Source organism: Athene noctua, chromosome 13, assembly GCF_965140245.1.
Source record: "Athene noctua chromosome 13, bAthNoc1.hap1.1, whole genome shotgun sequence".
NCBI lineage: Eukaryota > Metazoa > Chordata > Aves > Strigiformes > Strigidae > Athene > Athene noctua.
Genome location: NC_134049.1, coordinates 13,658,634 through 13,684,215, shown reverse-complemented (window position 1 = coordinate 13,684,215; position 25,582 = coordinate 13,658,634). Strand labels below are relative to the sequence as shown.

The 25,582-nt window shown below is 37.4% G+C and overlaps 1 protein-coding gene across 10 annotated transcripts in view; it reads left to right on the top strand.

Moving 5' to 3' along the window:
• MEGF11 (multiple EGF like domains 11) overlaps positions 1-25,582 on the top strand; it is a 285,557-nt gene that overhangs the window by 58,102 nt on the left and 201,873 nt on the right. For all 10 annotated transcript variants that reach the window (XM_074917685.1, XM_074917690.1, XM_074917686.1 and 7 more), the window contains exons 2-5: positions 10,812-10,924; positions 14,981-15,104; positions 17,604-17,705; positions 19,251-19,351. In XM_074917685.1, coding sequence (XP_074773786.1) covers positions 14,989-15,104; positions 17,604-17,705; positions 19,251-19,351 — 319 coding nt within the window. In that variant the 5' untranslated portion in view covers positions 10,812-10,924; positions 14,981-14,988. The remainder of the gene's footprint in view (positions 1-10,811; positions 10,925-14,980; positions 15,105-17,603; positions 17,706-19,250; positions 19,352-25,582) is intronic.

Below are 25,582 nucleotides of genomic sequence, written 5' to 3'. Positions count from 1 at the left end.
TTTTATGGTACATAATTAGATAATTCTCCAAAGAACTTTTAATCACATGTCTTTTCATTAATTAACATTAAATGTCATTAGCAGTCAGCTTAACTTGATCAAAGACAGATACACTGTAGCAAGATTCTGAGAAATAACATACCATTTACTAATTATATTATTGATTTTATGGTCTGAAGAATCCTAATTATATGTGATACAAACTGGACCTAGCTGAGCCTGCTGGGGGTACTTTGAACATGAATAGTTTCTGGCAGTTCTGAGCATCTCACTTGCATAAATCACTTCTGGGCTTGATTGTGCATCTGTTTTCAAAGGTGATGTTTTAATGGACTTTGAAATCTGGAAAAGTGCATTCTGTGTGGCTCCACATGAAAGAGGAAAGAGATTTGGGATTTTAACTCCTGATTTTAATCATTCTGAAAAGATTTTAGATCTGTAGGCGGATACTTTTGAACAGTGGAAGTAATATGGCATAGTTGATTTTAATTAGTAGGCCAGCCTAATACAGAATTTCCCATAGCTCCCTATGACTTTTTTTTAAAGATGAGTTTTTAGTACTTTCTTCAAAGTTAATGGTAGATTCAGACTTTCAAAATTTTAATTTCATGTGAAGGTAAAAACTAAAAAAACACCAAACAAGTCATGAGGTGAATATTTGATTAGAACAAATGCAGATCTGAGAAACAACCTCACATGTGTCTTATTTAAGTATAGTGCTTTCATAGAAAAATGAAAAGGAATTTAGATCAATGGCATAATTATGAAATGTTACTCTTACCCTTAATTGCTTATACTTAAGAACATGAAAAGCCTAGTTTTTAAAGTACGTGTCTGTGTATGTAATTAACCTATTCAGTTGCATGAAATTTCAATTTACTCTCAATTCATGATAATAAGGTGATACCTTACTAGTAAATATTTGTTTAAATTGCAAAGTGTGAACATCTTTTAGAGCTAAACAGATACCTATACTTTTTGTGCCTGCTTTCATGAGATGTTATAAGGTTTGAAGGGGATATTTTAACCTAATCCTTCTGAGGAGGAACTTTAAGACAGCTAAAATACATGGTCAGAGTCAGTACTTTTTTTAAAAAAAGTGTGTGAAAATAACAGAATTGTTTACTATAATTTCTTTAAATCAACTTCTAATTTTCAGATTTTAGTGCCTTCTGACTGCTTTGGTTCCCACCTACTCATTCCCACTCCCACCTGATGGTTGACTTGCTAGTTAGCAAATCAAAGAATTGAAATAGTCTGAAAAATAAATTACTAGGCTGGTGGGTGGACTCCGAGTTTAAACAAATAAAACAAGCAAAACACATCATATCCCCAAACTTCGTTTGTACCTGTTGTTTACTTTGGCATAGGATGAGGGGTTTTTATTCCTCAGTAGATGAGACTGGACAGCATAAGTTATGAAAAATAACTAATATCCAGTTAACCAGTACACCGTGCATTTACACATACTTTTCTTCTGTGAATCATAGTCAAAAAGGGGATGTTGGGAAGAAGGACTTGTTCCATTTTACCAGGGGTAAGACTGAGGTGAGGACAGCTCAGAGTGTACACGTGGCCCTTGGTTGACAAGTGTGCTTGGTACACAGTACTGCTTTATTCTATTCTACTCTGCTTCTTTAGCACTCTCATCACTGTAATACCTCATAGCTGAACTCTTGGTTCCTGCTCTTGTGCTTGGGTTGCAAGACTAGCGTTCTTTCCCTCATTCATATCAGAGACTCTTTTTGAAACAAGTAGTGAAGTAGTGAAGTAAGAATACCTTGATAGAACAAGCTAAATAATTTCTGAGGTGCAGAGCATAAGGCCAAAAGTCTAGACACACGTACTCTTTTGACTTGCAACCCACTCTCCTTAGAGGGGTTCAGAACAGGGCAGCAATCACAAGCCTGGAAGCACAAGTGTTGCAGGGAAATTCAAGCTCTGTGTTCCATCTTTATGTGGAAGAAAGCCAGTACACACTATAACTTCTTGTCTGCTCGGTAGAAATTCCAAAGAATATTGCAAGGTACATTATCAATACAGTCCTCAAGAATCAGTGACAGGAGCAGTTCAGGAGTTATTCAAATAATTTAGGATATAAACCAGTAATTGATGATTTATTCAAATATTTTGGTGCTGTATTTATCTATTTGTCCTTGTGGCTCTCTGTTGTTTAGTTGGACAGTGAGTGTCTCAGGGAGCTGGCTCATACATAGCTGTTAAACATCACAAGGTATAACAGTAGTAAATCATGTAAAATGTTGGTTTAGGAAGAGATAAGCTATAGTTTTAACTTCTCCATATCTGAAGAAAAGAATGGCATGAAAGGAGACAATGATGGTGTGATGAAAGACAGGAGGAAGATGAAAAGGTGGCTAAGAAAGAAGAGTAATGTGCAGGCTAGTAAGATTCTAATGAGTGACAAGAAGAGAGTTTACAATCACCAGTTTTGCTTCCACTGTTTCTAAACTTAAAGTTTAAACATTTTCATGCACAGAGAAAACTTGTTTCTTCTGTGGTAAAGGATGGGTCACCAAATTACAAGTTCTTGACCCTTAACCCTGCAACACATGGCATACCTGGAGTGCCAGCAGATACTAAAACGTGTAGCTAAGAGCCTAGAGACTGCACAGGTTCCCTTGGAGACAGACTTAGTTAAGTAAGTTTAAACAAATAAAGATGCAATTGCCTGAAGTGAGTTTTGTGAAGAGGAAGTGGAAAGTGGCTGTTGATCTTGGGAAGAAGTCCCCATACAATTTTAGATGGGATTATTCAGAGGGGGTTTTCAATAGCAGTGTGTAAGATAATAAGACCTACAAGATGGTGAGGTCAGAAAAATTTCTGAGGAGGGAAATAGGATTGCAGCATGTACCTAAAGAACGGGGGCAGATGGAAGGAGGTGAACCGTCTGTGGGAAGCTTAGATCTTCATTAGTACTGTGCTCTGGAAGGAAGACCAAGATTAGCTCATGCTTACAAATACAAGTTTGTTGCTAACCGATACAAGAGTCTCAATGTTTACGCTTTCTTTACTGTGCTGAAGATGGTATCTGATAGGAGAGGAGAGGAAAGTGGGGAACCCGCTTATTTCCTGCCAGCCATTACCTTGTGTGCCTATTTTGTGGAGAGGACGACTTTTGTGATGTTTGGTTTTGTTTAGCAGGATAGAGGCAGGTGATATTTGCTCAGATAATCTCAACACAGAGTAAGCTGTGTTAAATTTACATTACACTTATTTAAAAAATGTATAAGCATCTCTTCAGCTCCAGTTTTTTATGCCTCTGGACTTGTAGGGAACTGTTCTCCTCGACCCTCTGCGTGCTACGGATCTGAGAGCAAGCTATGGAGAAGGCTCAGCAAGAGGACTTAGCAGATGGTACATAGATGATGTTGATGAGGGAAGAATACAGAGAGAAAACTGTACTTGTCTTAACTTGTGGGAAAAAAACTTAATTAGTACATCTGTAAAATGATGCAAGTTAAGCCCTAAAATTACCCTATAAACTCTCTTTTATATTTTTTGTTACCCTTTTTTTTCTCGAAGCAGTTAAATAAGATTTCAGTGCCAAATTTAGGAGGAGGGGGAAGAAGAAGCCAAGGTAGCTGCATGCACCAGTTATTCAAATCTGGTTTTGTCCACAGTGATTTTTCTAGCTACTGTTTTTCTGCCAGAAAGAAAATACTAGCTCTAACCTGAGTAGCTCCAATACCATCTGTATCTGATGACTGAGCTGATAGATCCATATTCTCTCTGGATACAAACTGGCACAGTGAGCTCAGTGGACTTCAGCCATTTACACCAGTAGAGGCTTTGGCCATTGCATCGTCTTTGCCTTCATTCTACCTAAGATACTTGTCTGCAGTCCCTCAGTTCTTTGTGGGTTTGCTCTTTGTGATGTATTTTTGAATGTTCCTCTCTGAGCTTTATGACAGATAATTTGCACAGTGCCCTGTTACTGTAAGCCAGGTGCTTTCATCCTTAATGAACAATTTCCTGGAAAAAAAAAAAGGAATAAACAATAGATAAAGTAGGTCATGGAGACAGCAGAGTCAAGAGCTTTGCATAGTGATGTAAAATTAAATAAGGCTGGGGTCATGTTCTCATTTATCTCTCCCGTTATTGCTCTAACAATGTCTGTGATGGTTCCTGGAAAGGTAAGGTTATTTTGGGAGACTGTTTGGATCTGCTGGGAATTTTGGCCACACCTCTTCTCTCTTCTCTCTTCTCTCTTCTCTCTTCTCTCTTCTCCTTCTCCTTCTCCTTCTCCTTCTCCTTCTCCTCCTCCTTCTCCTTCTCCTTCTCCTTCTCCTTCTCCTTCTCCTTCTCCTTCTCCTTCTCCTTCTCCTTCTCCTTCTCCTTCTCCTTCTCCTTCTCCTTCTCCCTCTCCCTCTCCCTCTCCCTCTCCCTCTCCCTCTCCCTCTCCCTCTCCCTCTCCCTCTCCCTCTCCCTCTCCCCTCCTCTATAGCTGGAAGGTCTACAGGCAATGGGTGGTCAAGAGATGCAAGTTAAATCTAGATTGCAAAGACATTTTGCTTCTTGAAGGGACCTATATTCCTGAGCCCTGCAGCCAGCCCTGTTGGCACAGCGCTCCTGTCTGGTTCACACCTGGGTTCACAGGGACATCAAGGCATGGAAGGGGATTTGGTATCTGTCTCAGTCTTGCCTTGACATGAGTTCAGGCCTTTGCTAGGGCATAATCCTGACCTCACAGTTTAATATGCATCTTGAGCTCCCTTTAGAGGGATTTTGGGAGACTAGCTTTAGGCACTTCAAGTAGGTGCCTTCTTACCAGCACCATGTGTGACCAGCCGGTGGATGGTTATAAAACAATAATTCTGCAGCATGTCCCCTCAAAGCAGTGACCAGCAGCAACTGCAAAGACCTTCTTCACACACCATGACCTTCTCTGTGGCATCAGCATTCTGTCCTAGAGAAGGGCAGATGTCTTCAGCCTGTTTTCCATGTTGGAGGCCTAAACCTAAGAGTTTATAGCCATTTCTAGGCACCTTAGTAGCTGGCCTGATTCTCAGATAGACAGAGATTTGTATGTGCTCTGAAAATCAGATCAATTACATGGAATCCTAACTTCAGGCTTTTAGCTTTGACATGATTGAACCAAATACCATTCCTCCAGTATTGATAGTGTTCCAGATATGCCTTGTAAGAAGCACATGAAAGTACAAAGGATTATTGCAGCTTCTGAGGAAACCTCTCATATTTCAAGTAAAATTGGCAGTTTTTAAGTGGCCACTCTAATTCCTAAGCCATTAGAAATCTAAAAATTGATTTAACATTTATCTTCTATTTAGCAGATAGTCATAGAAAAAGTTCTATTCTGTATGGGCCAGTCAATGTTTTTAATAGCTAGGAAGTTAAAAAATTTTTGATTAAGATTTCAAGAGGCTGAAAGGGAAATTGAATGCAGGAAGAGAACATCTGAGCGCTGTTGTAGTAGAGAATGCCAGAGAGGATAAAGCATTGGAAAACCCAGAGGAGAACAGATGAATATATATGCTATTGGACCAGTGGGGTTAGTAAAGGTACGGATGCAGAGGAAGCAAACATTATTTCCTTACTGTCTTATGAAGAAAGTGAAGATAAAATGCTTTGCCCTGCCTGCAGCATTTTCTGAAAATACATGTTTAGTTTCAATGTTCATTTTATTTCAATTTTTGGTTTCATTTTATTTGTATTACTACCTTGAAAGTTCAAGGCATTCACCAACTTTAAAGCCAGATTGGAAAAACTGAATCTGGATTCTCAGTGCAGCTCCAAGGCTTGCAAATCAGCTTTCTCCCATAAATACTGCACTGTTTCTGGAAAAGAAGAGATGGGTCTTTAAATGAAATATGAGATGTAGCATTGGGATGTGATAGTATTGCTGTAGATCAACAGCCATCAATCTGTGTTACTTAATTTGTCTCTGGCTCAGCTGTTCACTGTACTTGGGACTTTTTTGCTGTTTGTTTCATTTTATTTTCCTCTGAGATAAATGAAGTCAAAAAAGAAGGGGCCAATTGTGCTTGACAAGTAGAAGTAATTTTTAAAAACATAACTGTAAAGGATATTCTACATTTTCAAACAGTGCTTTTGTTTCTGACTTTCACAGCACTTTCACAGAATCATACTTAATTTATTTCACTGCATGTATATTGAACATCCTTATATTTCATTGCTTTTGTTACTCCCATTTTCAGATCAACTTCATGCGCACTCTTTAAATGCTGTAAAATAATTCTGTTGGAATAAATGGTTGGGGGGTTTTAGCTAAATACTTAGAAACATATTATTCGTCATCTGGGCATGCCTGTAACACTTAGGTTGCTTTATTTATCCTGGGTGTTCTGGGGATATAAGGTCTTTGTTGCTCTAAGTGTCTAAGGAAGCATATGTTGTAGTTGTTTGACATCTTGAACATGGATTAGGTGGGTGGCTATATGTAAGCAAGCTAACTTGAGTTCTCAGGAGATCAGCTTTTGATGTGTGTCAGCTTACTTTCTCTTCTGAAGTAATGTATGTGAAGGAATATCTGAAATATGCATGGGTCAGTGAATATAAATATACTGTTAAATCAGTAGAGAATGCAACTCCCACACAGTTTCAACAGCTTTAAAATTCCACTATGCAAGAAGACTGGGATCAGCAGGGGGGGCACTACGGCACTGGCTGCCTTGCTCTTCCATCCCCGCGGTCAGACGGTGAGATCAGGGTGGGAGGGTTAAGCACGCAAGTACATGAAGTGGCTCTTTCTGACTTTCCTTGTTTACCATGTTTTAATTGAGAGGGTTCAGAGATGACTGCCCCAGGAAGATTTCTTAGCTTGCAGGAGGTTGTCTTCTGTTGAAATACTGCAAGGTACCTGGAGTTTGCCTTCGAAGCCTGCCAACGCTGACTTGCTCTTGGCAGAAAGTGCTGGTGGAATGTCAGCCATCTCCCTGTCCGAACTGGCAGGGCTTGGAAGATCAGTTCAGGGCGTAGGCACTACAAGGGACGTTAACGTTTCAGTGGACTTGTGTTTGGATTAATAACTTAAAGGGCCAAATGTTCAAAGGGCTGGCTTCCAATTTTACGCTGGTAGTTGAGTACAAGTACAAAATTATGGGCAGAAAATCACAGATAATTTTTTTCCAAGCTGACCTTTCTGAAAAGGAGCCAGCAATTATCTGTATTTGGGCACTGTTTCAGCAATGTTTTTAGGTGTTGTTAATGTAATATTTTCATTATATTTCTGCTGGACTATTGATTAACTATTCAATAATTTAAGAAAAAGAAATGTAGTGTTGTAATGAATAATAGCTTTTTGGATTAGTACTTGCACTTTGCACAAGCGTGCATGAATATTGAGTTTGTGTAAATACTGATAAAATAAGTGTCTGTATTTATTTGTGTGTTGATGTTGATCTCATAGAGTGGATGGATAATGACACATGTGTTTAATACATTGTTGCTGCAGTATCTAAAATCACTTTTCAGTTTGCAATACGCTTGTTCTTAAAGCACCTGACAGCTTGGTCAGTCTTCTTCCCTTGTTTCCTGTGGAAAATAGTGAGACTTAAGTTCTAAATTTCACCCAAAGTTTCAAAGCCTGGTGTTGTATGGTGGTTAGCTGCCTTTGAAGGCTCAGAGCTAGCCTACAGAAAATACTAGATGCAGAACTTGGGTGGAATTTCAGCTCCCTCAGTCTAGCCCTGACACGTTGCTAATCCAGTGTCACACCTTAAGTCTTTGACAGTGTGATTTAAATTCAGGTCCTCTGAAACCTGGACACATACACCAGCCTTTGTCTTGAGAAACATATCTCATTAGCCGTAACTAAACTAATTGCCTAGATTGCTTGCCTAGTGGCCTGTCTCTGTGGTATTTTGACCCAGTTTTCCTCTGAGAGCCCTGAAAGAACAATCGTGAGCTTCCAAAAATAACATTTGATAGATTGAAAAGATCTTACTTCATTATTTATTCGTGCTTTGCTCTAGCCAAGCTCCCAATGACCCAAAGTCAGCTTATAAGAGAGCTTAGTGCTGAATCAGATCTTCAGATTTCATATGTTATCCATGAAACTGTAACAATGTTCACTGTAACAATTGCAGCTCACACCGATATATATTAGAGTTTAGAAATGTAAAGCAGTTTAAGAGATTTGGGCATTTGATTCCCGTTAAAGTCAGCCCCCACCCAGTTTTGGAAAACTGAGCAACTGTGGTTCAAACAATATAAGGGAGAGTCATGAGGGCACTCTAGCAGTTAGGACCCCAGTGCATTTATCCACTCTTTTAAAGAAAGCCTCTAAACCAACATTTTAGGAAATGGAATTAGTTCCTTTATTTGTACTTAACAGCACCGATTTCACTGAATGGTGTAGCAGAGTTGGCTGCTGCTGAGACTTAGCAAACAGGACTCAGGATGCAGCTCTTGATACTGTCCCTTAATGACATCCCCATAAACTATGAAAATCTCTAAATTTTGCTTTTATTCCTTTACTTCCCAAGTCATGTTAATTACAGAAAATACCCTAGAATTATTCAATTTGTTTCTTTGCCAACATTCACTGTAACTTCAGTAATGAACTTTGGTTGAGGAACATGGTTAACTTTCATAGAGAGCACAGAATACTTTTATACTGAAAAGTTAAGGTTCTTGCGTATGTTTATTGGCATTACCCTTATGGCTAGAAGGACAAAGTTGGAACAGGCTTGTCCCCATTGTATGAATTCATGTAAGGTAAGAAAGATCCTAGTTTTGTGCATCTTCTTGCTCTGTTCCTAGCTTGTGCCACTGCTGGGATTGGCCTCTTTGAGGAACAAAACTGTACAAACTGGTCCTGTGCTGTGAGCCCGTGGGCCTTCACAAGATACTGCGAAGGAAACCTGCTGAAAGTCAAAAGCAGTTGTACTGGCCTGGTCAGCTCTGTTTATCCCCTTCTCTGTGTCACCTCCAGGTGACAGGAGACGTCTGGAAATGGTATCAGGGACATTTGTGAGTAGTAGTGACTTCTGCTCCAGGTACTTCCAGCTATTGAACTGTCCTGACATCACAGGCAGAGATGCACACAAACCTCAGAGAGAGCAGTGCTTAAGGAGAACATGGAAAAGCTGAGTATATGACTGACAGCATGGGGTTTGTAGCACAGATGATAGACCAGTTGTTTTGCCCTGCTTGTAAGGGATAATAACTTGCTCTCAGTACGATGACTTCTCGGAGCTTAAATAGACTCTGTTAACTGAAATATCATCTTTTGTTAACAGAGGCAGCTTCTTGTCTACTATCTTCCTGAATTAATTGTGCAAGATGTCAGTAGAGGAAACCCAGCAACTCACTGCATAGTCTGGTGTTTCTGCTAGTTCTTCTATCACTTGAATTTCTCTGTGCTCAGATGATAAGAATCACATTGTCATTGCTTTTGTATTCTGTACCTGATCCTTTGTGGAAATGTTTATCTGTTTAAAACAGCTTTAAATTTTCATTAAAAACAAACAAAACCACAACCTGGCATTGACAATATTTCTGTTGGTCATGGCAACAATTTTTAGATGTGGCTATGAGTTTGAACAGCTTAGTTCTTGACTGCCCACATTAAAACAACCTGTTTCTTAGCATGCATTCTGAGCTCTGCATATTATTCAGCCCTTTCATGGTATCTCAATTTATTAATCATAAATGGAGGCATCCAAAAAATCCTGATCAGTTTTGAAACTCATGGCCTCATTTAGCTTTCATAACAGCTTGTTTCTAACAAAATCTGATGTAGAGCCAAATGAAGTGTGTGTTTAAATGATCCCTTGCCTAAACTATCATGAAAATTTCAGATGGGATGAGAAGGAGGAATGCCACAGAGGGCAGCTTGTTGGAAGCTTGCTACTACTTAGAGACTAAAATAGTGTAATCAGCAAACACTCAGTCACTTTAATGCTTCTTCAGTGAAATCCAACTTTTTGTTTTTTGGCTTAACTATTCTCTTGCATTTTCCTCAATTGCTCACACACAAATACTAGAATACATTTTAATTTTCATGTACCTAGATTTTCCTATTTGGTAGAAACTATAATTAAGAGCAGAATTGGGGAACCTCTTGATAAATAGAATACATTTATGAATAATCACCATGGAATTCTAAAGCCTTCATAAAATGCTAAAGCTCTTTGAAGTAAACATGTGGATCAAAAAAATCCATTTAGATTTTTAGAAGACTTTTGCAACGTCTTTCATCAAACTTCCTGAAAGTAACTGAACTTTCTTGTTGGGGTATTACAGAAGAAAAAGTCTACATATAAGTAAAATGTTTTCTATGTAATAAGAAACAAAGTCTGAGAATTAATGATTGATTTCCAACAGAGGAGCAAGGAGGTGTCAAATGAAATTAAGGAGGCAGACAGAAAAACAAAAGGAAGTATTTCATACAGTAAATGGCTAAGATGTGAGACCATCACAGGATGCTGTTGACACTAAATTTAGGGGCTTGATATTTGCATTTTAATGGATCAAAAGTGATTAGACAAATTATTGAAATAGAATCCATCAAATGCTATTAAACACAAAGATACCACTCGTGGCTGAGGAAGTCCCAAAGTTGCAAATTGCTGGAAGCCAGAAAGAGTTTAAAAGGGCTGGGTTATTACCAGCCATCTTCTCACACTCTTCCCTGGACACCTGCTATGGCTGAAAGCAGGATAGTGTTCTGTAGTCTGATAGAGCACAATTATCTTATGATAAGTAATTGCTTAGAATGGTTTATCTCATTTCTGCCTTAATTTGTTTCCACTCCCCCAAATACACTTTCTCTGACCCAATGTTTTCTGTTTTTCTGTTGCTCACAGGGCCAAGCAAATTCTGAAGAGGTTTCTTCTGTGATTCTGTTAAAGTGCTGTGTGTCTTCATGTGCTGATGGTTTGTAAAAACAGGATCCATTAGGAATTTTAGCACTTTGAGGGTAAGACTTTTTAACATGGCTATTTGTTAAATGCATTGCATGGAAATTTGGGGGGAAAATTCAGGTGAGGTTAATAGACTGCATATACATTTAGACATCTAAAAGAATGATCTTCAAAAGTATATAAGGATTTAAGAATATTGCATGCTAGTGAAAAACACTTCTGTAAATGTTTTCCTAACTATAGCTGGACACCAAATTAGTGTTTGGCTTTTTTTTTTTTTTTTTTTTTTTCCTGGTTTAGAACTCATTTCATCCCAAATTGAGAGAAAGGAATTCAGTTTAGAACTTTGTCTTGGACTGGAAACTCTGTTTGAATTTCGTGTCAAAGTTGCATTATGAAAAATTTTATGACAGAAATGTCAAAATGAAATGTTTCACTGCTTCTGCCCAAAACAGGAAATTCTCTGATGGTCATTTTTAGTTAAATTTTCTAGTCTGTCAGCCAAGGAAGCAAAGAAGAAATTTAATCTGTGGTTTTGGTTTTGTTTTTCTTTTTTTCTCCCAGCCACCTAAACTATGTGCTAGTGCTCTTTCAGGAATATTGCCAAAACCAGGTCCTTAACACCCAGAGAAATCTTTAGAGGACACTTGCTTCACCCAGCAAGGACTTTTTTGGGTTTTATTTTCTCTGCATGTAGGCCCTAACCTTATGGGGTGCTGTTGTCCTCAGCTTGTTTTGTACAAACTGCAAAAGAGAGTAACAAACCTCCTTTTGTCCACACTCATGTAGTTAATCCAATATAAAGTATTGGTTGCCTCTTCTGGTCTCTTTGCAAACCCCAGCACAGTTTCCCCAACAAAGGTTTTTGTAAAGTGAATCCACAGATAAATATATCAGTGACTCGCCACCTACTAGTTTTTCTATAGCTAAGATTTGCAACTTGTGAAAGTGAAAGTGTGTTTCCCTTCTTTTGTGATGGAACCAATGACCAGTAGGTGAAAAGGTGAAATACTGAAATTTGTTCAAAAAGGAGCAAGGTACGTGAAAATGGCTTAAAGGAGTAACACATACCTAACTTAATCAGTTATAATTAACAAAGAGTGAGACACTTGTGAAAAATTACCAGATTGTATTTTGTACTGAAAGACCTTCTTTCCTGCCAAATTGTCCCTAAATTGGCTTCTTTCATTCCTGAAAAGAAAAATCAGGCCTGGAGAGACAAAAAGTTAGAGTTCATTTAGGGACTGCAAGAAGACCTATGTGTCATTTATTTTCTTGTTAAGCGCAAAAGGCTGCCTATCCTTGAGAGAGTGGCAGTGGCAGACACTGGAAATGTTTCTGTAATTTGGCTATATCTTTAATTAAGTTACAGGCATTGTCCCCCTGAAAGGCTGATGCTGCCTCCTTGGAGAATATGTTCCAAACATTAAACGGAATGCAGGAATGTAGTGTGTGTATTATGGGGAGTGATAAAAGCTGAAAAAAATTTCTGTATTAGATGTCATTACTGGATTCTTTTTTGATGTTGGTTTTTAATATATGTGCTCCTATTTTTAGAGTTTTATTCTGAATCTTGTAATAGCAACCATTCCATTTTGGTATGAAGTCTTTTCTATTAACAGTGATCAAAGTGAAATATTTCATTTCAGTTAGAAAAAGAGACACTTGAGACGAATGAGGTTCTGCTGTATTTGGAGAGTTTGATGTTTCTGATATACGAACTGACTTACAAAGTTAGAAAATTAATTGCACAAAGCGGTTCATTTATAAACATAATAAAATTGCATTAGCATGAAAAGTTTAGAAAACAACTTTAAACCTCTTTCAAATACATTGTAAACAAATATTCTGTGTGCTATTAAGGCTTATAAATAATTCGTTGGTGTTTGGTTTAGAAACTAAACTGATACATTGTTTTCTTAAGAATAAATTGAGAACTCTGAGAAATACAGAATTCAGATATGGGGCTGCTTTAGTTAAATGTGAAAAGCCTCGCTCTCTTTAGGTAGAAGTCAGGCTGTCTTTCTGCCTCTAATTAATTTAGGGATAAACCCAGGCTGCTGATGTTCTCAAGAAGTTAGCAAACTGAGCACAGAACTATGTGTTGATTTTAAAAACCCCTCTCTTAAGGACTGTATTTCCTTAAGCAGTTTAGCCTTGCTCTTGCTTTGACCGTTTCTGTTAGAAACGGTGAAAGCAAGAGAAGCAGGCTTTCCTCTAGTCTTGTTTGTTCAGACTTGCCATGTATCAAAGGTGTGAAGAATGAAGAAAAGGGGGTAAATTGCACCCTCTAAATACAGTGCTCAGAAAAACTTGTCCTCTGTACTTTGGTGTTATTCAAATGGTAGCTAGTATAATACTTTAAAGGCATCTTTTGAAGGTATTTTTGTTAGAGGGGTTAAAGGGTTGTCTGTCATTTTGTTGAGCCTCATACTTGGATAGTTCACATCTATTGGTACCTGTGGTGTTAAAACAAAGTTCAGTTCTACTCTCAAACAAGCTCTGGGCTTTGAACATTACTTTTGTTGAATTTGCGTCCCATGAGCACTTGCAGGTCAGCTGTTCAAGACACTTTTCCTCCATGGAGAAGTAGTGTCTAGGACAAGTGTAGTGAATGTCTTTTCAATAAACAGAACTCTCTCTCACGTCCTTGTCTTGTCAGCCCTCTTAATTTCCAGAGTAAGCTTTTGCATTGTTGCCATGGGACTTTGAAACAGCCTGCAGGTAGAGAATGGTCACTTGTAGACTTAAATCCATTTCATGAGGAACATTAACATTAAATCATGTTAATTAACATTAATATGACTTACATGGCTTAAGACCTATCTTCGGGTTTAGCAGAGCTCTAGGAATAATTTAAAAGATGAGCTATTACTCCCACTGGGATCTTCACTTCGAATCCTCTAAAGGCAATGGGTGTCCTTGAACTAGCTAAGGCGGCTTTGAATCAAGAGGTAATTTCAGATCAGCTTTCCTGGCTATCTCTCTTCTCTTCATTCTGCTTTGTGATGACTTCTTTATGCTGGGCTATATATCAGTGCCATGCAGAGCAAACCCCTTAACATCCCTTTTGCTGTTCTGGACTGTGAGGCAATGAGCCATGTGTTTTTTAGATGATCATATGAAGATTCAATCTATTTTTAGGGCAATCTTGTTGCCAGGAATAATTTATGGGACTTTTGATTTGAATGGTGGATTATGTGATGATATAAATGCCTAAAATGGATATTTAAAAATATGTTTTACTGACAATGTTTAACAGATTAACACCTCTGATGCAGTTATGTTTAAAAGCAGCCTCATAATTCCTATCTTTTTTGTATTTTTGACTGATCTCACTGGGGGTCTCTAGGCAAACACCACAACTTTGATTTCAAAGCCACAAATGAGCAATAAGTAGGTATAAGTCAGTACATATTTAGTAGATGAACTGTAAGATGGTGAAGAGACCACACCTAATGAATTTTATATAATCTATTTCCAACTTCAGTGCAAATATTTTTGTTTTGTGTTTAGCGTTTTGCATAAGGTGACCCAGTACATTGACCCCTGTCATTCTAAGTGGTGATTCCCCATCTAAGAGTTGAAAAGTGAATTGATTTTCTTTCAGTCATATAATAAGCATATGTCTCAGATCTAGCCCACTATATTGACAGATGTAAAACCCATTTAAATAAATCAAAGGGGGTATTTGAGTATTCTTCCATTTGCCTATAGGTTGATGGAAGAATAGATTATCTTAGTACCTCAGTTATGTATTCTGTCAGTACAGACAGACAGCTGTAAAAATAATCAGTATCAGAAATGTTCTTTGGAAGAATCACTGGGGCTATCAATATCTTGGGTAGCTTAATCATCAATCATCTTGGGTAGCTTAATCATCAAGTAATCATCAAGCTCAATCATTTAGTAGGTTTAAACATATAGATTCCTTTTAGAATGCACTTGCACTTTTAAAAAGTTTACTGTTTAGTTGATTGCTTTTTCAAGTATTTCAGTTTGTAAATAACTCCACAGTATTTAGATTTGCACAAAAGAAAGGATTAAAAGACCTAGAAGGATGTTTTCTTCAAAATTGTCTCTAATGGCTGTACTTTCTTTTCTTTATCTAGGTACAACAATGGTGGCGCATATGCTGTTCAGGTGGATTCTAAAAGGGCTTATTCTGTCTTTTCTGCTCAAAACTACTCTGTCCCTAAACCCAGATGATCCAAATGTTTGTAGTCATTGGGAAAGGTAATGTATAACATGCCAATTTTTTTTTTACTCACTTTTTCAGATTTTTACATTTGAAAGGCAAAATAAGATCTGTAATTTGCTAAATACCACCCTGCCTCACAAAAGGACATGGATTTGCATGACAGAAATAGTGCTTCTGGGTGCCTCTGAGGATTTGGATCATCCCAAAGAATTGTCTCTAAAGCTAGAGCTGTAGACCCCGTGGGCCTGTGTTACCTGTCTGCTCAGCTCCTCCACAGTTTCAGCTAGAGGAATGCACAGACATTATCATGGAGAGATTTAGAGAAACCTTGGCCTTGTTCTGTCTTGCTTTTTTCTGGTTGTGTTGAGCAAGGCTATTAGAAATTTCAACTAAGTTTTAAGTGCTTTCTGCTGCAACATGTGGGCTTATTCTGTGTGTCCTGAACTTTGTGGCTGTATCTGCCAAATTTGTGTCAGCATCAAAGAGTATCTGCATGAAAGCACTGAGAATTAAAGGCCCTGATAATTCTTGTTCTCTCTGTTGTTACAGTGTCCTGGTCTTAAAAGTGGATCTGTGCAGGGCAGTTCTTAGGAGTACAGAGAAACCCTTTAGCTTTGATAGGGTTTGCATTCATGCGGGGTCTGTTTGCAGAGGCTAAAGTTCCTGTACTCATAAGTTTAACTTGCTAAATTTCCATTTCTGGTCTGTGGTTTAGTTGCTCACAAATATGAATTACTGTATATTTTAACAAAATAAACCCCTTAACAACAGCAAAAATGGAATCATACTTTAATTGTAATGTGTTTTGATTTCAGAAGCCTTAAGTAGAGAATTAACTGTTTGTAGGTAATGCAACTGCAAAGCAAAGACTATACAGGAATAAAATTTTGCAGTCTGCGTTGTGAGGTGAAGTGCATTCAGAGCACAGGAATAAAATATTGATTTTGTCTGAAGAAAGTCAGCAACCTAGAGACCCAATCAAGGAGAAACAAAAATTAAATACCAAAATTGATTGGTTGTGCTGACCAAGATGACTTTGTTACTTAGATGTTAATAAATCAAAGGGAAAAGATTGTTAGGGCAATTGCTGGGTAACAAACGGGATCATAAAATAATAATCAAGATCTGTGAGTGTTACTGTTTTACTTGAATAATGAGCAATGTAAATATTTTACATTTTGGCATTAGTAGGAGTAAAAACATTATTGTCAAACCCAGCAAACTGTAGCAGAGGGCAAAAGCAACATCTAGTAGAATCTTGGCTTGTCTGGAAAGGGCATGACAAGCAGGGCAGTAATAGTCCAATCTTCGATTTCAAGCCAGTCAGACCCTCCAAGCAAACATTTTGGTATTACCTTACGGGTGCAATCTCACAGGGCTTAATCACATCAGCAGCCCCACTGATGAGAAGGAAATCAACAATCAATATAATGAATGACTTGAAGCATCTAATTCCTGGGTCTTGACCCTGCCTAGAATGATTTCAGTATCATTCTCCAAAGATATTGTAGATCTGATAAAGTAGAACTTGTTTCCAGATCAAAACCTGAGATTATGAGTCTTTCAGGCAGTGCACACACTTACTCTAGGGCAATACAGTGTTCTAAAATGGCTGATGCTAACAAATCAATGAGATTAGTGTTCCTGTATCACGTGAGAGGTCCAGACACTTTCAATATAACCATAGTAATTAACACAGTACCTGTTGTATGAATAAGTAGTGTTTTGGGAAGGAGATTGCTGAATTCTTAGTATTGTTGGAGCTCTGTGCTTTCTAATCAATTTGCCCCATTTTTGTTTATATCCCTTCCTTTGTACAAAGGGAGGTCCTATTCTAACTGTATGTCAGTGTTCCAAATCTACATTCCAGTTAATGCACGTTAAAATTTTCAGATAGTTCAGAGGTTATTTCTGCTACAACTTAAAAGGGTTAAATTTGTGCAGCAGAAAAATAAACACTCTTCAGCCTTTTACAAATTATCTATTTGATTGGTGCACCCAATATTTGAAGTAATGATGCTACTTCATCATAAAATGATAAAATGTGAGCATCCCATCATGCTGGCAAAATGCAGCAGTGCTAAGTTAATATGAGCTCTTATTAGCATTGTGGAGTACAAGCAAAAATGAACAGTCCTAGACAGAAGGCAACTGAGATATTTTAAAAACATAATGCTTTCCTCTCCTCTAAAATTTGCATTATCAAATTAACCAAATGCCCTTTTCACCTTCTAAACTACCATGAATTTTAGTAACATTATTTCTTTTCCAGAAGGGAATGGTTTATTACTCAGACTAAAATCTCTATGCCTATTTCAGTTATGGAACCCAAGTTAGATGTGTTTCCAAAAATTTCAGGAAGAGCTGTGTTTGAAGGAAGCCTTTTTCTGTTTTTCTGATAATGCCCAAAGTTTCTAAGATTATTGATTTAATTATTTTTCATACTGGAGTTAGATGAGTAGCATATACAGCGAACTGAAGCTTTTCATGTTATAACAAACAGCCTTTCACTTTCTTTCTCTGTCTACTCCTAGCTATGCTGTGACAGTACAGGAATCTTACGCTCATCCTTTTGATCAGATCTATTATACAAGATGTACTGACATACTGAACTGGTTCAAGTGCACTAGACATAGGTAAGAGCTAATCCCCAGAAATTTTAGTTTTATTTTGTCTTTTTATCTCCTCGCGTACCCTCCATTTGTCCAAATTTCTGTGATACTCTAGATATTTATGGAAAGATGTGTTCTTGTACAATAGCTGGAATGTTTAGCATTCTAGGGTACTGATTAAATAAAGTAGAGAGATTTTTCCATGAATTTTGAGTGAGATCAATGGTAGTCAGTCTCTTATGGGGCCATTCATGAGTATGTATCCTTGGCATTCAACCTGCCATGTGAGGGGAAGTGTTTTTTACATGACCAAACATGACCAAACATGACCAACTGTCTTTAACAAGTGATCAATGCATGTCCGTGTCTATGGTATGAAATCCCTGCAGCTCCTAAATCTTGAAGAATCAGGCTCTTGAGGGTCAGTGATAATTATAAATGGATCCGTATCTGAAATACTGCACCCAAATCTGTATTGAAAGTCAGGTAAAATGAGGATGGGTCCATTTCTAGCACTGAATGAAAGCTGATACCAAAAGTTAATTTTTCCCCGGACACAGGATATCATTGTTACAGTCATTCTGATTCCAGGTAGAAAAGTATCCTAACAGTCATCCTCTAATATTTGCAATCTTTCAAGGGAGTTTTAGAAACCTGACTGGTACCTTAACTTTACTGCGTTCAGTAGCAAAGAGGTTGTTCAGCACCACCCCACACCCCAGCCTGACTGGGGGTTTTGCTTTTTAGCTTCTGTGTTACCATGTGTGGAATTGAACAGAGATGCAGAGCTTTCCGGACTATTGTATAGATTGGAATGCAGCAGCACAAATTCAGTCAATTTATCTAACATGGGGGACAATAGATTTTGTTCAATTTGGGTAATTTCAAATAAACTAACATGAACAAAGCTGTTTTGAAGTGTTCACTGTTAAATATTCCTTTTCTAATGTGGTATCATTGCTAATGCTATGATTAAGGCTAGAAAAGCTACAGAATGCTTAACACCTTTTAATTCCTGTGGACTACATATTGTGGTGGGGAAAACATGCTTTAAATCTGAACTGGGCCTATAAAGTCATTTTGCAAGGCATTAGTGCCTTGAAAGGGTTAACAAGTAGGAAGAAATCACTTGGGGTTAACTTCATATTTTGTATATTGAGAGTAGTTTCCTTTGGGGTAATTTCTTGTGTAGCACGCTGACACAGTGGTTTCTGTAGAAGATTCTGTTAATTCCATTGATGATAGCTGACCCTGCTGATATGCACAAATGAATCATTTATTCTTGAAGAAGCTCCTTGCCCTTGTTTTGGGACTAGAGAAATGTTTTAATTCCAAGGAAGGGCCACGGTGATTGACCGTCATGAGTACTGTGTTTATAATACAAGTTATATTTCAAGTTTCAAAACAAGTATTGATTTTTTTTTTATTGTGGCTTTTAATATCAAAAGCTTTCATGCATTTTAAAATAATTATTGAATGCTATCCTTACTATAATTTAACACAAATATAATTCCAACAGTAGACATTGATTTTCAATATTGTCAAATGGCTTTCTGTCTTGCAATTTAGAATAAGTTATAAAACAGCATATCGAAGAGGACTAAGAACTATGTATCGGCGAAGATCTCAGTGCTGCCCTGGATATTATGAAAGTGGAGACTACTGTATACGTATGTACAGAGCTTTGATTCGGATGTGACAATTAAAAGTAATTTTTGGAGGGGCTGTAGACAAATTAAAGATGTATTGCTGTAGTAATATTAAGGGCTGATTTTCAGAGCTACTCAGAACCTTCAGGTTCCACTGATTTCAGTCAGAATTGCAGATACGGAACATTTCAGGTCATTTCAGGTATATGCATTTCAAGCATTTAAGTAAAATTCTGCTGAAATCATTGGGGAGGGAGTTAAGCAACTTCCTGAGTGCTTTCTTGAATCAGACCTTACGTTACAGAGAATTTATGCAAATATTCACTAATGTTAAAAAATTAGGGGAGCTGAGAACACTCTTAGGAATAAACTATTATGTAGTTTAAGAAGCAGTGTAAAGTTTCTGCCTCATAACTTTGAAAGTTCTTACTTCATGTAAGGACAGTTAAAATCTCATTGTGTTTCACATGATTCCTGTCAATAATTTTGCTCTTTTTAAAGCTCCACAAATGTCAGAAGAACTTTATCCTAATTGCACTGTGTAAGAAAATTAAAAGCTCTGGAGAGTGTTAGGTCAGTCTGAGGGGTCAGCAACACCTAAGAGCTTTGTTAATTAAGAACGTCCTGTGCATTAATGTCACGCTTTTTCAGTATTGCAGCTTTCTAAGTATTCTGAGACAGAATACTTTTACTACAGTTTGCTCAAAAGTAGAGTGGAGCTGGGGATCTCTTGTCTATGTCTTGTTAGGATGTGATTATGAGACAAGAAAAACACGAGGAGGTTTTGATCAGCATCAGAATCCAAATTTTATTGACAGGTTTAGAATGCCATAGAATAATTTAAATGTGAAAATGATACAATTATCCGGCTAACTTTAAGTATCTTGACATAGTGCTTTAAAGCTATTACTATCTAGTTCTGTTGGTGTTTTTATCTGAGTACCTGTATTGTAATATATGAGCACCTCAAAACCATGAATGCACCCTAATCTCATTTTACATGACCTTTATACCAAACAGTTACTTTAATGGGGCTTTGGACTGTGAAAATTTACCAGCCCTTTGAGATAAGGCATTAGAAAAAATTAGCCTTATTTTACAGAGAGAGTAATGATTTGATCTTCTGAAGTGTGAAATGCTGTTTCTCAAGTCCTGAAAAACATCTAATGTAACTTACTGTCTTTGCTAAAATACTTCCTATGTTAAGTATGTGCTTACCTTTTAAATTTCTCCAGTGTCAGTATAATTTCAGCAGTTGTTCCACATACTTTTATTACCAACTTGAATTTTGTGACTCAAATTCCTGTCTGACACAGCACATACTTATTTTCACTTTTCTCTCTGCAATCTATTGATTTTTTTATTTTTTTGTTGTCATACTGGTTGCAACAACAGGAGATCTCTGCAGACTTTCTGATTCTTTGAGGATGTTAACAATTCATTTTAAAGTGCTTTCTTTTTAGTATTAATACTCAAGAATTCTGCTTCTGCCAGGCAAATTTTGTCTTTATATTATGGAAAAAGAACTGCATACACCAAAGTTTTGCTAATGCAGAACAGACAGCAGGTATCTGGTCAGACCAGGAGTCTAATGTTTGACACAGTGCAGATAGAACTTACATTCTCTCTGTTGTTTACATGTGCAGGAGTCAGTCTTATATTTCATTATCTACATGGTCATAATTGCAAAGTGTGTGCCTCAGGGACATTTTCTATCTTTCCTCCATCCTGGGAGATCTGAGCAGCAAGTGCAGCTGAGAGGGAAATGATGTAAAGGAAAAGGTTCTCTATCATGACTGATTCTAGAGACTTGGTCTTATTGTTTTGATACCACAGGTAGCCACATAGCAAAAAAAAAAAAAAAAAACAGCCCACAACCCAAACAAAAAACCTCACTGAAACTCTCTGACCCTGCAACAAATAGTTTGAAGGCACAACATTTAGCAAATGTGATGCTTTTCGTGTCAACTCTTTTGTTTCTAACACATCACACCCTGGTCCCATTAGTTTTGTTCTGTTTTTCCACAGTGTGTTCTGTGCCAACAAGCAATTTCTCCCATTCATTGTTCTTCGCAGTTACCAGTGAATCCCATTTTAACTCCTGGTGGCACCTTCCTGCTTTTGCCTCTTTTTTTACCTTCCCTTGCCTGTTTCTTTTTTTTCTTTAAACTGGTATTTTCTGCTGTTTCCTAACAAGTTAGTCTCGTACTCATCACACATTCCTCCAGGCACGTTCAGTGCCTGCTCTTTTAATGGCAGCTGCTACAAGAGAGAGGTCAAGAGACACCATCCAAATCATTCCACTTGCCAGTGCTGTGGGTGGCATGGTTTGGGGATGAGTGTGCCTCCGCTAAGCCCCACTGACATGAAGGGAACGAAGCTCCAGCCCTGCAGAGCTTCTCCCCACTCAGCCAGCCCTTTATAATCTATTCCATTAGCAATCATGGAAGCCACTACAACATGGGGAGGAGAGAATATGTCCCGCAGTGAGTCTGATGATCAAAAGAAAGTTTGATTAAAAAACAGTGTGTAGATTAAAGGCTAATTGGTTCTCCTTTCATTAATAGCAGTCTTTATTTCTTGAAAAAGTTAAATAGCTTTGTAATTAACAGTGACATGTTTAGACTAGAGAAAGCTGAGTTTAAATCTCTATTAATGACTGTTTCTTGGCTTTTAAAGCAGGACTGAAGGCTTTCAGCTACTGTTTTGATCTTTTCCCTTCTCATTTACTAATTTTTAAAGGAATGTCAGATATATTTTTTTATCTTTGTCCTCCTGTTGAGACTTACTAAATAGATTAGGTCTAATAAAATCTACCCTCAGTTCTAAATAATCAGGTTGACCCAGAGCTTTTTGCTCTGCCAGTCTTTTCTCCAATGTCTTCACCTTTTTGAGATCTGTATATGCTACTGCTCCATAAAACATGGAATTCAGGCACAAGGTCAAATAATTTAAATTGTTATACATCTGACTGTTATACATCTGACTGACAGCCCATTAGTACTTCAGCTAAACAGTTTTGGGGTATGAAATTGTCCTTGTGCCTAAAAGGATTTGGAGTATTTTCGGGTTGTAATTGTATTCAAAAAATACCACCTGAAAAATGCTGCAAATGCACATCTGCATTTTTTTTTTTCTCCACTGATGTCTTAGAAATGGTTGCTACCATTCTGGTAGTTTTGCAAAACAATTCCCCTTCTTTGAATGTTCTTATACATGAAATAGCTTTTCACTGAGCTGTCCCTGAGAACAACAGCATAGGCTGGGTAGTAAATCAGAGCAACTATGATTTACTATACTTTGTATGCTAAGGTAAGCTTTTGGCAAAGCAAATGCATGAACTGCAGAAAGTATCTTTTTAAACAACCACAGGGTTCAACTGCCCTTCAAGGTTTTTGTAAGGATGTTTTAAAATTATATTGCCTAGATTAGTATCTGTGGTAGATAAAGCATCTCTCAGTACTTTGCTGCTCCAAAAAAGGAGAAAGAAAAGGAATATTACCTGGCTCTTTCATGATTTTTTTACCCTTTGAGTAGATGGTAATTGAATACTTCCCTTTAAGAATATGTCAGGTGGAAAGATCCCTTGTGTACTAAGTGGATACATTTTTGTCTGATAGACCAATGCTTTGTTCAGCCTGTCCATTCTAATCTTATTCTTGCACAACAGATTTATATAAAAGAGACATTTCTTTTAGGTAACAAAGGGTCAGAGACCCAAGCATGAGAGAAAAGGAAAATGGAACTGCAAGCAGCATCTACTTATATCTGACACTTTGGCAGAAAAGAACAACTATGAAACACAAAGTTGGGAATTCACCTTTTCTTCATAGATTGACATATTTTAGTTTTTAATAGTTTTGTTTTTCACTGCTATACCTTACACTCCTTTTCTAATGTATAAATCTATGCAGTTTGACAGGATGTAATAATGACAGGATCAGTGATTTAACAATCTTATTTGCTGCCATTTATTTGTCATTCAAACCTGCCAAAATTCAGTTGAGTTATAGATTGACCATTTCATGGTTATTTCATTTCTTGGTCAAGATATTACTGATCTCAGATTGTTTCTCTATATTCAGCTTTTCACATTATAATTGCCACAACCATCTTCAGGGCTCCTTGACTTTGACAAATCTTTTTATAGAGAAATTCTTGGTCATGTTGGTTGAATTTCAATTTGTTACCTAGAGTGGTAGGTCATTTTAGGCCAGAGGTTAGGGACATTATTATATTTGCATGTAGTTATTTACCCATTTTTTCAGTTGACCTATGTCTGACACCTTTAATGAATTAAAAAAAAAAAAAAAAGGAATGTTCTTTTAATAGCTGACTTGGTGAAATTATGCAAATTTGGGACCTGATTCTTTTCAGGATTTTAAATAATGTTTCATAAAATCTGTAATTCCAGTAGACATGCCAACTTCATAGCATGATGTATGCTTTTATATTGTAGCAATATGAACATTCATACCTCAGGATTGCACTCAAATTTACAAGGCTGCATGTTTAGTGTAGTTTTTGTAATCTTTGAAAAGGCTGCCTTATTGGAGCCATATGGCTGGATTGTTAAACATCTGTACCATAGGAATAACAATTCCAAAGCTTCCTGCCATCTGGATGAATTACAATACTTGCAATTCAATGCATATGTTACGACAACGCATTGACACCGCAGTAGAGTGTACTTATGATGAAAAGAAAAATAATAGTTTATGTGATCAGTGCAAAAGTTGTACACTCTTAGAAAATGTTGAATCAGCAGCTTAAACTTCCTGAATATTCATAATGTTTGTTCATATGTCAGATTTGTTGATTATTTTCACTTTATAAAGCAGTAGCTCATTAACATTTTAGAATAAATGTTGTCCCCCCCTTCTCACCTCAATTTTAAATTCCTCATGGTGAGCATTCCTGTAACTTGAAAATATATTGTTCAAAAACTGCTGGACTTAGGAAATATATTTTTCTTATCTTTATAGACACACATTAAAGCTGGTGCTAGTGCTTTCTGTAAGAGCCTTACTGTTACATTATTCAAGTACGGCATTCTGTGCATCAATAATGCAACATAAATTAAGGGAAATGATATAGCAGTACATAGATACTTTGAATCAGGGGACATTCTTTTTCTCTTTCTGATTTGGGATGTATGAGTATTAGAAAATGGTGTGGAAGGCCATTCTGCATATAGCGTTATTAATTATAGAGTTGAAATGACGGCAGGAGACACTTTGGAATTTCTCCTTTTCTATGTGTTTGATATGACTCCATACATCTTTTTCCAGTGAAGAATATGGGGAAAATAATTTGGGTCCTGTGTTCCCATCTGAAAGGAAACTTGCCCAGGAATTAAGAAATTCTGCTTCTAATAGTAGTAGTTATAGACATACTAGCAGCAACATTCTTACCACTGTGTGGTGACTGGGAGGAATCCCTGCTTTCTATTGAATGAGCAGGTGGATTGATAAGAAATCAACAGAAGGAGCTTGCAACAGAACTGGTTGTCTGCATTCAACTTCTGGTAGCATACTGCAGAGTGTAACTGAGGAGACATATACCGATGTCTGATACACCATTTTACAGAACACAGTGGGACAAGCCACGACTCTGCAAGCAGTAGAGACCTTTGCTTGTTCATTCAGAGCATCTTGAGAGGCAGGTGTGTGTGGACAGGAAGAGGGAGACCAGCCTTATAAGTAGGTCAGTTCAGTAGTAAGTCAGTTGTGGCGTAGATGAAGACACTGGGTTACTATTTAGCCTAAAGATAATGGAGAGACCTCTTTGAGGGGAAGGTGAAAAAATCAATTCTTATCTCCCATCCATCATTTTATATTTGCAGTTAGCTTCAGGATGCTGATGGGTTTGCAAAGATACTTGTGAGGAGAAGTAATTAAATAAGGGAAGGTCTTCTGGAAGAAATGCAGTAGAAGGAGGAGAAATGAAATGTTCATACAAAGAAATGGAAATAGCATGAAGTCATAAAGGAGGATATGCTGAAGCTGTATAATGTCTCAAGGGGCTTAATAAATACCAGAGGAAAAATTATGCAGGCATTATAGATAGAAAAAGATATAGACTGTTGCTAGTGTAGCAGTAAAAAAGCTTTTCTGACTGCTTTAGGTGATATTAGTTAGACCAGTATAGATTTCTTTCCCACAATAGAATACTGGGAATGTAAACACAGTAGGAGGCACTGTATCCAGAGCTACTCATGGTATTCATGTTAGTGGCCTGGATGCGTGAAAG